The sequence below is a fragment of the Rhinopithecus roxellana genome, chromosome 13, assembly GCF_007565055.1.
Source record: "Rhinopithecus roxellana isolate Shanxi Qingling chromosome 13, ASM756505v1, whole genome shotgun sequence".
Lineage (NCBI taxonomy): Eukaryota > Metazoa > Chordata > Mammalia > Primates > Cercopithecidae > Rhinopithecus > Rhinopithecus roxellana.
In genome coordinates this window covers 9,224,783-9,237,923 of record NC_044561.1, presented here as the reverse complement: position 1 = coordinate 9,237,923, position 13,141 = coordinate 9,224,783, and the positions used below count along the sequence as shown (strand labels likewise).

At 52.3% G+C, this 13,141-nt stretch overlaps 1 protein-coding gene across 12 annotated transcripts in view; it reads right to left on the bottom strand.

The window, feature by feature from the left end:
* The window catches only part of TANGO2 (transport and golgi organization 2 homolog), a 48,945-nt gene that overhangs the window by 8,579 nt on the left and 27,225 nt on the right, over positions 1–13,141 (bottom strand). For 6 of the 12 annotated variants that reach the window (XM_010388440.2, XM_010388439.2, XM_030915043.1 and 3 more), the window contains 3 exons: positions 6,749–6,868; positions 5,782–5,896; positions 3,306–3,376 (listed from right to left, as the gene is read on the bottom strand). In XM_010388440.2, the coding sequence (XP_010386742.2) occupies positions 3,306–3,376; positions 5,782–5,896; positions 6,749–6,868 (306 nt within the window). The remainder of the gene's footprint in view (positions 1–3,305; positions 3,377–5,781; positions 5,897–6,748; positions 6,869–13,141) is intronic. The other 6 variants (XR_004052707.1, XR_004052708.1, XM_010388444.2 and 3 more) reach the window with 2 other exon arrangements.

The window sequence follows — 13,141 nt, the reverse complement described above, 5'->3', positions numbered from 1 at the left end:
ATTTTACCTCATTTTAATGCTAAAACCCCGCCCCAAAGTGAACATGGGATGTATGTTACATATATGTTTATCTATTGCATATGTTCTCGGGTCCCCTCATAAATATGTATGGCTTTTCCCCAAACCTATTGAATATGTATGACCCTATTGTGTGATATGGACCTCAGGAGGCATAAAACTCAAACTGCCCTTCTCCTCTTTAAAGAGAGCACCTCGGCCGGGCGCGGTGGCTCACGCCTGTAATCCCAGCACTTTGGTAGGCTGAGACGGGTGGATCACGAGGTCAGGAGATCGAGACCATCCTGGCTAACATGGTGAAACCCCGTCTCTACTAAAAATACATTTAAAAAAATTAGCCGGGCGCAGTGGCGGGCGCCTGTAGTCCCAGCTACATGGGAGGCTGAGGCAGGAGAATGGTGTAAACCCGGGAAGCGGAGCTTGCAGTGAGTGGAGATCGTGCCAGTGCACTCCAGCCTGAGCGACAGAGCAAGACTCCGTCTCAAAAAAAAAATAAATAAATAAAATAAATAAATAAATAAATAAATAAATAAATAAATAAATAAATAAAGAGAGCACCTCAGTCCATGCTAGAGACTCTCTCTTCCAAGTCTGCAAACTGATACAGTGAATAAAACTCTCCTTTCTACTATTTAGCCATGCTGGTGAGGTTTTTGTGTGTGTGTGTGTGTTTTTTTTTTTTTTTTGAGACGGAGTCTCACTGTGTCTCCCAGGCTGGAGTGCAGTGGTACAATCTTGGCTCATTTGCAAGCTCCGCCTCCTGGGTTCATGCCATTCTCCTGCCTCAGCCTCCCGAGTAGCTGGGGTTGCAGGCGCCCGCCACCACGCCCAGCTAATTTTTTGTATTTTTAGTAGAGACGGGGTTTCACCGTGTTAGCCAGGATGGTCTTGATCTCCTGCCCTCGTGATCCACCTGCCTCAGCCTCCCAAAGTGCTGGGATTACAGGTGTGAGCCACAGCGCCCAGCCGCTGGTGGGTTTTTAGACAACACTAAGTGAAAAAAGTCAGTCCCCTAAACTACGTATTATAGGATTCCCTTTATACAAAGTGCCCAGAATAGGCAAATCCACAGATAGAACACGGATTAAAGGTTGCAGGGGCTGAAGAGGCAGGGACTGAGGAGTGGCTGCTGATGGGTATGGCTTTCTTTGGGGATCAAGAAAAGGTCCTGGAATTAGGTAGTGATGACGGTTACTCAACTCTGTGAATGAACCGAAACCTACTGAATGATACACTTTAAATGCGTAACTGTGCTGCTAGTCAGTCATATCTCAATAAAACTGTTATCAAAAAAATAAAGGCAACGTGGACCAGGTGGGGCAGGCTCAGGGATGAGGCAGAATGTAGACAGAAATAAGTTCCCCAAAATAACAACTGAGCAGAAAAGAAGCATCTCCGGCCATGGAGGTCTCAGCCTCTGAGAACCGTGGGTGTCATGTGGATGGTTACAGCGACTGCCCCAGAGGCCTCTGGGCCAATGCTCAGAATGAGGGGGTGGTAGGGGGTCTCTGACTGCTTTTGCACCTTTTAGTTTCCAGTTCTTTCCTGGGCAGTCACAGGCTCAGCGTGGCCCAACTCCACCGCCACAGACCCACCTTGCCACACATTCCAACCCCCCTGGACCCTGAACTGACAGGGAGGTCCTGGGGCAGGTGGAACAGCAAGAGCTGGCTGAGACAGCCAGAACAATCCTTTGCAAGCTCAGGACCTTCTGGGGCCACATCCCTGCCTCGCTGGTAGTGTCTGTGTCTGTGCCACTGCCCAGCTCTTGGGAGCTCAGGTGGACCGCCCACAGTTGTATTCAAGGTAGGGAGGGGAAGACCAGGGTCACAGAGGGTGGCCGGAAGGACGAGCCCCAGGTGGAAGAGAGGGCACCAGCTGGTATGCGTGGGGCCAATGGGTGGGAGACACTGGAAGCCACCTTCCAGGCAGATGCCTCCTCTGGAGATCCCAATTAGCCCAGGGGTTCAGGCCTGGGCACTACCTTAGCAAATGGGGTGCTGGGCCCATCTGTGGATGGAAGCTAGCTCCAGTGTGGGCCAGGCAAGGACCACAGGACTCATGAGGAGGCTGTCAGCACCACCAGCGCCCTAAGATGCAGGAGGGGTGGGGCCACTCAGCTGTCCCGGGGACTGCTTACCATCTACCTTGGGCCCCTCCAGGAATGCTTGGGGCTTCAGTTCCACCATGTGTACCCAGTGGGAAGGTGTGCACCTGTGACCTGCAGTCTCACTTGGTGATTTATGCCAAATGCCAAAGGAAGTCTGTGTGACGTGGGCACAGAGCTTCAGAGGAGCCAGGGGTGTGAGGGAGCCCCCTCACAGAGGGGTGTGGGTGGCACCAAGGGCACTGACACACTCCCCAGGTGCCGGAACACCCTGTGTGAGCCAGCAGCTTGAATAGAGGGACCAAAGCGGGCATCTGAGGCACACAGTTCCATGATGCCACCAGCAAGGAGTGTCTGCGAGCAGCGAGCATGGAAGTGAGCAAGGCAGCTGGCCCCAGAACCTGGGCTCCGGTCCCTGAAGTTTTGTGCACCCAGGGCAAATGCCATTTCCCAGGAGTGTTGCTTTGTCCTGGCACCAGACCTGGGACAAGATGCAGACCTCCCTCCCAGAACATGGCTGCAAAGGGGGTCAATGTGACACATTCTGTCCAGGTTGGGGCACTGGCAGAGGAAGCTTCCAGGAAATCGCAGCACCCAAGGAGGGGGGAAAGGAAGGACATGCAGCAGGAGGCACAGGCTGGGCAGTGGTGCAGAGCCAGGGCAGGAAGGACCCAGCTGTGGAGTGTGACCTGGTGCAGGGGGGCTTGAGACCCTGAGGATGGGGACCAGGGATCAGACTGGGGACTGGGTACAGGAGGCGTGTGTCTGTGTGTGGCTGGAGTGGAGTGTGTACATGTGCATCAGGGAGCAGACCAGGCAAGAACCCAGGTGGTGACGGCCCCAGAGGGTCTGAGAAGGGACAGGCACAGGGCACACTGGGACGGCACAGGAAGCGAGGCTGGGGGTGGCCGGCTGGGCTACAGGGCTGTGGTAGGAAGCCCAGAACAGGGGCACATCTCGCTCAGCAGGAAAGGCCCATGGGGAGGGGGCGAGCAGGGAGCCAGGGCTCTCTGAAGTGTCCAGGTGCAGGGCAAGGTCCCTACAGACCATAAGGCACTTAAATGGCCACAAAGTCATCCCAGGAGAGTAATATGACAAGGGCCTGGTCTCTAAAAAGCACAGGGGGTAACCTCTGCATAGGAACAGCCCCCCACCCATCAGGCTGCCAGGGCAGGCTCACCTGGCGTCAAAATGATGGGCTCAGGCTCCCCTCGGTTCCCATAGTAGCAAATGACGTCTCCCTTTGCTGTGCTGCAGACCAAGGGGAGAGAATGTCAGACTACAGCCATAGGGTGTCCTCCCCGTGACACTGCCTGGGGATCTCACAGCCCTGTTTCTGGAGGCTAGCGATGTGCACAGTAGCCCACTGCGGCCAGGTCAAGGGCTTGCGGGACCCAGCCCCTTGGGCACCTGGCAGGCAGGGTCATGGAGGCCCCAGCTCTTGTCCAGCATCATGGGTATGTTCCCAGCTCACCTCGGGGTCCACCAGCCTGGGAGGCACAGCATCTAAATGGCCTTCCTGTCTTGCTGAATGCCCCATGGCATGGGCACACAAGCGGCTGCCCATGGGGACAACTGCAGGGCTGAGCCCCATCCCCACATCACCAGCCTCTCCATCAGGCCCCCCACTACAGCTCATCTCTGAGCGTTTCTGGACAGGTGGACCCAGTGCAGCCCCAGGGTGATCGTGATAGAGGCTTCCAAAAAAAGCACTAAAGACCACATTTTCCTACTCTCATGTGTTAAGTGTACAATTAAAATAGTTAAGGGACAGTTGAGCTGGGCATAGTGGCTCATGCCTACAGTCCCAGCTACTCTGGAGGCTGAGGAGGGAGGACTGCTTGAGGCCAGAAGTTTGAAACCAGACTGGGCAACATAGCAAGACCCCATCTCTACAAAATAAATAAATTAATTTTAAAAAAGAAAATAGTTAAAAATGCTCCCCAGCTGAAAATATTCCAATCTTTAATACCACAGCAAGTCTTCTAGAACTTGAAGTGCCTTTTTTGCAAAGTGAAGAGGATCTATTTGTGGCCTGTGAGATGCCCTCCCAGGCCAGATGCTGGGCATGGAGCCCTGGGCCTTCGAGATGAACAGATGCAGAGAAAGAGCCAGGTGTGGTGTCTTCCTCCCCAAGTGCTGCCCACCAGGTGGGACCCACCTTCCCCACCCCTAGTAGGCTTCAAGGGCCCCCCATCCACGTTCACATTCCATTCCCATTCTTCCTCACCATGGTCTTTGGCAACTTTCCTAAGACACTTGGTTCATAACTTCAGAGACTGTTTGGAGGCAAAAAGCTCCTCTGGGCTTTCTGTGTAAGGACCTACAGAACTGGACACCCATGCTGGGGCCACTGCCAGCACTACCACAGGCCAGGCGGAGGGCAGGCCTCACCCAGGGATAACTGTGGCCGTGACAAGCCTCTCTCCTTTCCAGGCTTGGCTTCCTCATCTGTACCTACCAGCAGGGCTGCTCGCTGACCTCTGATGTCCCCCACCCTCCAGCCTCTGCCCTGGCACCAGCTTTTACCTGACCTGTGGTACGCTCTCCTTGCCACTGCCTATATCTTCAGGCTAGGTCCAGGAGGCTGACGCTCACTCTGCAGCCTTTGGAGCCAGGAGAGTTGCACAGGCTCTGAGGAGCCCAAGACCCCATCCCCCAACCACAGGAGCCCATGCATCTGCTCAGGGCATGGCACCCCTGGCACCCCACCTCCACACAGCTGCTGAGTGCTGAGTTCTGCTGGCATCACGGCCACGGATCCATTCTCCTGAGGCTAAGTCAGACCCACATGGAACTACTGACCGGGGAAAGTGGTTCCTGAGCATGGGGGCATGCAGGGAGCACACGGGCTCTGCCACCTGGAGTCACAAAGGCATGGGCAGGAGGAAGGGCTCTGGGCAGCAAGTGCCCCGCGCCAGCCCTAGGCTCTCCACCTAGGGGACACTGCAACTCTCTGAGCCTCCATAGCAAGTGCACAGGCCTGTGCGGGGCAGGGCTGGGCATGCCACACACAAGGGATGCTCAACGAACAGCAGGCCTGGGGCTCAGGAGCCAGGACAGCGGCCTGTGGACCTGCCCTTGTGGAAGGAGGCAGCTTCAGGGCCCGCCACAGTGTGCCGACCACTTCCCGTTTGCCTGTCCTGGCGGAAGGCCCAGACTACCAGCATTCGCCAAGTTCTGGGGCGTTGGAGGGGGAGGAGGGCAGGAGGGAGGAATGCTCACTTCACGGAAGGGCAAAACACACAAAACCTCTGCAGTTCCCGTGGACTCATCTCCAACAGGAGCTTCCCTGGGAGCACAGCATCCCAGCCACTCCAGGCCAGGGCTGCCGAGGGCTGCTCTGCACAGCCTGCCCGTGGGAGGGAGGACACCCAGCCAGGGCCACTCTATGTGACTGTTCTTCACAGCCTCAGCTTTCTCCAGGGAGCCAGCAGCCCTGATGCCATCACAGGAAGCCTTGGGCTTCACTCCCAAATACCTGAGTTGGTACATCTGTGACAGTCTCATTCCTCAGAATGTTTGCCAAGTCATGAGGAGCAACGTCCCTGGAGAGGCTGCCACGGCCTCCAGAGGAACCAGGCTTCCTGGTGAGCCTGAGGCCTGCCCCCAAGGCAGTGCTGGGCAGAGCCGCCATCCCCCTCTGGCAGACCCACCTCAGGTCGGCTGCTATGAGGTTGAAGCCATTGTACAGATGGCCCTCCATAGAGACCTTCTTCAGGTAGGACAAGCTGTCCACGTCAGTGGTCAGAAAGTGAGTGACAAGTTCACCTGTAGGCAGGGGACAGATGCCGTGTCCACAGCTGCAGGGATGTGCTCTTCCCCCAGGAACACTGATGTGGGGCCCCCTGGGGAGGATGCAGGAAGATGAGGGGACCCACTGGAGCCCTGGCCTGTCATGACTGCCACAAGAGTCAGCCACATCTCATTAGCCTGGCTGCCACTCGGGTCAGCACTGAAAACTGCTCATTTTATTAAAAAAAATTTTCCCCCACTATGTCTTCCTATGGAAATCCAGCATGAAGTAACAACACCTTTCAGTGGGGACAATGTGTGTCCACAGAGCTGTCATCTTGGGGAAGGCATCTACTCTACACACATTCCAGGCAGGGGACAGTGACACAGCAGTCAGGAGTGACATGCAATGAGGACAAGTGGAGAGTGCTCCCTAAGAGGAGTAAACAGTGCTGCGTGGGTCAGGTGGGAGTGGGCTCCCAGCTGTGACACCAGAGGGCCAGGGTGTGGGAAATGGGGATGCCCCTCCTCACTCTTCCTGTCTCTGCCACATACCCCTGCAGCACACCTCAGTGGTGGTGGTGATATGCCCGCAGAAGCCCCCCACCTGCTCCAGGGCCCAGCTTGCCCCCTTCGTGTCCCCACCCTTACCTGGGCTCTGCCCTGCAACGTTATGGCACCGCCCACTCTGGAACCTGGCCTTGCCCCACGGTACCTCAGCCCTGCCCCATCCCACACCTGAGCACAAGCACCTTGGCACTTCCTACCTTGGCCTGCCATGCTCCACCATACGTTGGCCAGTCCTGTAGTCCCTTGGCCCCACCTTGTCTCACCTAGGCCCGCCCCACCCCACCCTGTCTCACCTTGGTCGCACCCCACTCGCCTTACCTCGCCCTCGGGCCTGCCGGTCCAGCTGCGGCTGCAGGTAGTTGGTGAGCGCTGCCAGCTTGCCACATGTGCTGATGCCCAGCCATGTGCCTCCTTCCTTGCCTTCCTCCATGTCCAGCCCTGTGGCAGATGACAGTGTTACCACCACTGATGCCACCCATTCCAGTCCCCCAGCTGGTCCCCAGCCCTGGGAGACGCATACTCGGCCCAGCTCCTGCCTCAAGCTCCTCGAGGACATTCAACATGCAGCTTGGCCCAGCAGCCCCAGCTATGGAATAGTGGCTGGAACTCTTCAAGGCCAGGTGGCCCCTGGGGCTCATGGGTCATGTAAGCGAGATCCCTGCCCTGCGGGACGACTATGACACAAACCACACCTATCCCAACAGACGCCCTGTAGAACACATCCTCTCACTTGGGCCAGGAGGCTGGCCCTCACTCTGCAACCTTTGGAGCCGGGAGAGTTGCACAGGCTCTGAGGAGCCCAAGCTCCAAGGCTGAGGGGCAGCACTAGGCTCCAATAGCATGAATGGGGTGCAGGGACGCTGGCTGTCCTCACCCAGCAGGACGCACCAGGCCCAAAGGGCAGGCCCTTCACTTGGAGCCCAGCACACAACCAGGACCTTCACCCCCGCCAAATCTTCTGCAGGGTGCAGGCCACTGCTAGTGCCACAAGGTTGGAGAGGCCCTGAAAGCCACAGGAGGGCTCCTTCTTAGACCAGGGGGTCATTTTACCCAAAGATTGGGGCAAAAAAGGCTGCCATTAAGATGTTATTTTTATTATTTTATTTTGTTTTTTATTTTTTTGACACAGGGTCTCACTCTGTCACCCAAGTTGGAGTTCAGTGGCGATCACACAGTTCACTGCAACCTCCACCTCCCAGGCTCAAGCGATCCTCCCACCTCAGCCCAAGTAGCTGGCACCACAGGCGTGCACCATCACACCCAGCTAATTTTTGCACTTTTTTGTACAGACAAGGTTTCGCTGTGTTGCCCAGGCTTGTCTCGAACTCCTGGACTCAAGCGATCCTCCTGTCTCAGCCTCCCAAAGTGCTGGGATTACAGGAGTGAGCCACTGCACTGGCTAGGATGTTATTTTATTTATTATTATTATTATTTTTTTTTTTTGAGACAGAGCTTCGCTCTTGTTGCCCAGGCTGGAGTGCAATGGTGAGATCTTGGCTCATTGCAACCTCCGCCTCCCGGGTTCAAGCAATTCTCCTGCCTCAGCCTCCTGAGTAGCTGGAATTACAGGCACATGCCATCACGCCCGGCTAATTTTGTATTTTTAGTAGAAACGGAATTTCTCCATGTTGGCCAGGCTGGTCTCAAATTCCCAACCTCAGGTGATCCAGCCACCTTGGCCTCCCAAAGTGCTGGGATTACAGGCATGAGCCACTGTGCCCAGCCCTAAGATGTTATTTTTATAACAATAATCAATTATAACAGAAAAAGAAAAGATATAAACATCAAAAATAAAGAAATAAAACTGTATCTGTGGCCCTGTGCAGTGACTCACACCTGTAATCCCGGCACTTTGGGAGGCCGAGGTGGGCGGATCACCTGAGGTTGGGAGTTCGAGATCAGCCTGACCAACATGGAGAAACTCCATTTCTATTAAAAATACAAAATTAGCCAGGCGTGGTGGTATATGCCTGTAATCCCAGCTACTCGGGAGGCTGAGGCAGGGGAATCACTTGAACCCGGCAGATGGAGGTTGCGGTGAGCCAAGATCATGCCATTGCAGTCCAGCCTGGGCAGCAAGAGCAAAACTCTGTCTCAAAAACAAACAAACAAAACAAAACTGTATTTGCAACCAGCAGGATCATATATAAAGAAAATCCAAAAGGAATACCAAGACCAATGTATTAGAACTAATAAGTAAATGCTAGCAAGAACTGGAAAGTGAAAATTTAAATATACCATTTATAACAGCATTTTAAAACCCTTGGTGTGATTTAAAAAAAAAAAAAAAAAAAACCACGAAAATATTTAATGAAAAATGGGTGGCAAAGACTGAAAACTCCAGGGCACTGTTGAGGGTCTCAAGTTGAGCTGACCTGATTTAAGGAGAGGTGCATATTCACTGACTGAAAGATTCAATAGTGGGTTTTTGTTTGTTTGTTTGTTTTTTGTTTTTGTTTTTTGAGATGGAGTCTCGCTGTGTCATCCAGGCTGGAGTGCAGTGGCGAGATCTCGGCTCACTGCAAGCTCCACCTCTCAGGTTCAGGCCATTCTCCTGCCTCAGCCTCCCGAGAAGCTGGGACTACAGGTGCCCACCACCACACCTGGCTAATTTGTTTGCATTTTTTTAGTAGAGACGGGATTTCACCGTGTTAGCCAGGATGGTCTCGATCTCCTGACCTCGTGATTTGCCCACCTCGGCCTCCCAAAGTGCTGGGATTACAGGCGTGAGCCACGGCACCCAACGTCAATAGTGTTTCTTTTTTTTTTTTTTTTTCTGAGATGGAGTCTTGCTCTGTGGCCCAGGCTGGAGTGCAGTGGCCAGATCTCAGCTCACTGCAAGCTCCACCTCCCGGGTTCACGCTATTCTCCTGCCTCAGCCTCCCGAGTAGCTGGGACTACAGGTGCCCGCCACCTCCCCCGGTTAGTTTTTTTGTATTTTTTTTAGTAGAGACGGGGTTTCACCGTGTTAGCCAGGATGGTCTCGATCTCCTGACCTTGTGATCCGCCCGTCTCGGCCTCCCAAAGTGCTGGGATTACAGGCTTGAGCCATCGCGCCCGGCCAATAGTGTTTCTTGTTGTTATTTGTTTCATTGGGTACTTCTTAGACAACTCAGTATTGTTAAGGTGACACTTCTCCCCAAATGACCCATAGATTCAACACCTGCCCAGTCAAAATCCCAGGGGGCTTTTTGTTTTATAGCAATTAACAGACTGACTAAAATATCTATGCATATGCAAAGGAACTGGGATGGCCAAAATAGTCCCGAAAAAGAAAGTAGACCCACACTTTCTGATTTCTATTTTTTTTTTTGAGATGGAGTTTCACTCTTGTGGCCCAGGCTGGAGTGCAATGGCATGATCTCCCCTCACTGCAACCTCCGCCTCCCAGGTTCAAGTGATTCTCCTGCCTCAGCCTCCCGAGTAGCTGGGGTTACAGGCATGCACCACCACACCTGGCTAATTTTGTATTTTTAGTAGAGACGGGGTTTCTCCATGTTGGTCAGACTGGTCTTGAACTCCCAACCTCAGGTGATCTGCCCGCCTCGGCCTCCCAAAGTGCTGAGATTACAGGTGTGAGCCACCATGCCCGGCCTGATTTCAAGACTTACTAAAAAGCAACAGCACTCAAAGACTGTGTGGTGTTGACATCAAGACAGATACGTAGATCAAAGGGACACAACAGAGTCAGGAATAGACCCACACATATATGTTCAACTGATGTACAACCAAGTTGCCACAGTAATGAACTAGGCAAAAGAAAATCCATTTAATAAATGATGCTGGAACAACTAGAGAGATTTGGGGGTGGGAGGCAGTAAATCTCAACCCCTACCTCACATTATGTACAAAACCTTGAGATAAATCATAGACCAAACATAAAAACCAAAATTAGGCTTCTAGAAGCAAACGGAAGAAAATATTGTTATATATTTTCCTCTGGGTAGGCAGAGACTTTTTGGATAAGACACAAAAAGAACAACTCATAAAAGAGAAGATAAACTGTACTTTGTTAAAATAAAATATTCTGGTTGGACGCGGTGGCTCACACCTGCAATCCCAGCACTTTGGGAGGCTGAGGCAGGTAGATCATGAGGTCAAGAGATACAGCCCATCCTGGCCAACATGGTGATATCCCATCTCTACTAAAAATACAAAAATTAGCTGGGCGTGGTGGTGCACGCCTGTGGTCCCAGCTACTCCGGAGGTTGAGGCAGGAGAATCGCTTGAACCTGGGAGGCGGAGGCTGCAGTGAGCTGAGATTGCACCACTGCACTCCAGCCTGGCGACAGAATGAGACTGAGACTCTACCTTAAAAAAAAAAAAAAAAAAATTCTGCTCACCAAAAGTTATCATTAACGAAATGAGTAGGCACAAAGGACTCATATCTAGAATGGATAAACAACTCTTACAAATCAATAATTAAAACAAGAACAAAACTTCCAAATTTGCCCAAGCAACAAGGACCAGATTTACCCTCCTGCATAAAACAACCAAAAAATATAAATAAAACACATGAAACAATGGTGTATTTATTAGTCCATTCTCATGCTGCTACAAGGACATACCCAAGACTGGGTAATTTATAAAGGAAAGAGATGTGACTCATAGTTCAGCATGGCTGGGGAGGACTCAGGAAACTTACAATCGTGGCGGAAGGGGAAGCAAACATGTCCTTCTTCACATGGTAGCAGGAAGAAGTTCCAAGCAAAGCATGAAAAGCCCCTTATAAAACCATCAGATCTTGCCTGGGAGCAGTGGCTCATGCCTGTAATCCCAGCACTTTGGAAGGCCGAGGCAGGAAGATCCCCTGAGGTCAGGAGTTCGAGACCAGCCTGGCCAACATGGTGAAACCCCATCTCTACTAAAAACACAAAAATTAGCCGGGCGTGGTGGCAAGCGGCTGTAATTCCAGCTACTCAGGAGGCTGAGTCAGGAGAATTGCTCGAACCTAGGAGGTGGAGGTTGCAGTGAGCCAAGATCGTAACATTGCACTCCAGCCTGGGTAATAAGAGCAAAACTCTGTCTCAAAAAACCCAAAAACAAAACAAAACAAAACAAAAAACCCCATCAGATTGCGTGAGAACTCACTCACTACCATGAGAACAACGGCATAGGGGTAACTGCCCCAAGATTCAATTAGCTCCCACTGGGTCTCTCCCAGGACACGTGGGGATTTTGGGAACTACAATTCAATATGAGATTTGGGTGGGGACACAGCCAAACCATATCAAATGTGTTTTACAAAAAAGGATATGAGAGACAGGAAACAAAGTGAGCCCATGATTAGAGAGGCTCCAGGACCCGGACCAGGGAGTGGCGGGACCAGGCTGAATTCAGCAGACTCCCTGAGCTGAGAAGAGGGGCTTTAGTGTTTAGGGAAACTGAGACACCCAGAGTTCATGGCTGCCATAGTTTGGATGTTTGTCCCCCAGATCTCATGTTAAAATCTAGGCCGGGCGCGGTGGCTCAAGCCTGTAATCCCAGCACTTTGGGAGGCCGAGACGGGCGGATCACAAGGTCAGGAGATCGAGACCATCCTGGCTAACACAGTGAAACCCCCTCTCTACTAAAAATACAAAAACTAGCCGGGCGAGGTGGCGGGCGCCTGTAGTCCCAGCTACTCGGGAGGCTGAGGCAGGAGAATGGCGTAAACCCGGGAGGCGGAGCTTGCAGTGAGCTGAGATCCGGCCACTGCACTCCAGTCCGGGCGACAGAGCGAGACTCCGCCTCAAAAAAAAAAAAAAAAAAAAAAAAAAAAAAAAAAAAAAAAAAAAAAAAAAAAATCTGATCCCCGGGCTGGGTGAGGTGGCTCACACCTCTAATCTCAGCACTTGGGGAGGCTGAGGCAGGTGGACTGCCTGATGTCAGGAGTTCCAGACCAGCCAGGCCAACATGGTGAAACCCTGTCTCTACTAAAAACAAAAAATTAGCTGGGCGTGGTGGCAGGCGCCTGTAATCCCAGCTACTCGGGAGGCTGAGGCAGGAGAATCACTTGAACGCGGGAGGAGGTTACGGTGAGCCGAGATAGCACCATAGAACTCCAGCCTGGGCAACAATAGTGAAACTCTGTCTCAAAAAAAAAAAAAACCCAAAAAACTGATCCCCAATGCTGGAGGTGGGGCCTAATGGGAGATAGATCTACCTAATGGCAGATCCTTCATGAATGGTGCTGTTCTCACAGTGATGAGTTCTAGCTCTATTAGTTCCTCTGAGAACTGATTGTTTAAAACAGCGTGGCACCTCCCCACTCTCTCTGGCTTCCTCTCTCCGCATGTGATATGCACATACCACCTCCCCTTCCCCTTCCATCATCATTGGAAACTTCCTGAGGCCTGCATCAGAAGCAGATGCTGACACCATGCTTCAGGTCCCCTGCAGAACTCTAAGCCAAATAAACCTCTTTTCCTTATAAATTACCCAGTCTTGTGGATCACTTGAGGTCAGGAGTTTGAGACCGGCCCAGCCAACCTGGTGAAACCCCATCCCTACTAAAAATACAAAAATTGGGCTGGGGGAGGGATAGTGTTAGGAGAAATACCCAATGTAAATGACGAGTTGATGGGTGCAGCAAACCAACATGGCACATGTATACCTATGTATCAAACCTGCACGCTGTACACATGTACCGTAGAACTTAAAAGTATAATAATAAAAAAAATACAAAAATACAAACATTAGCTGGGCGTGGTGGCGGGTGCCTATAATCCC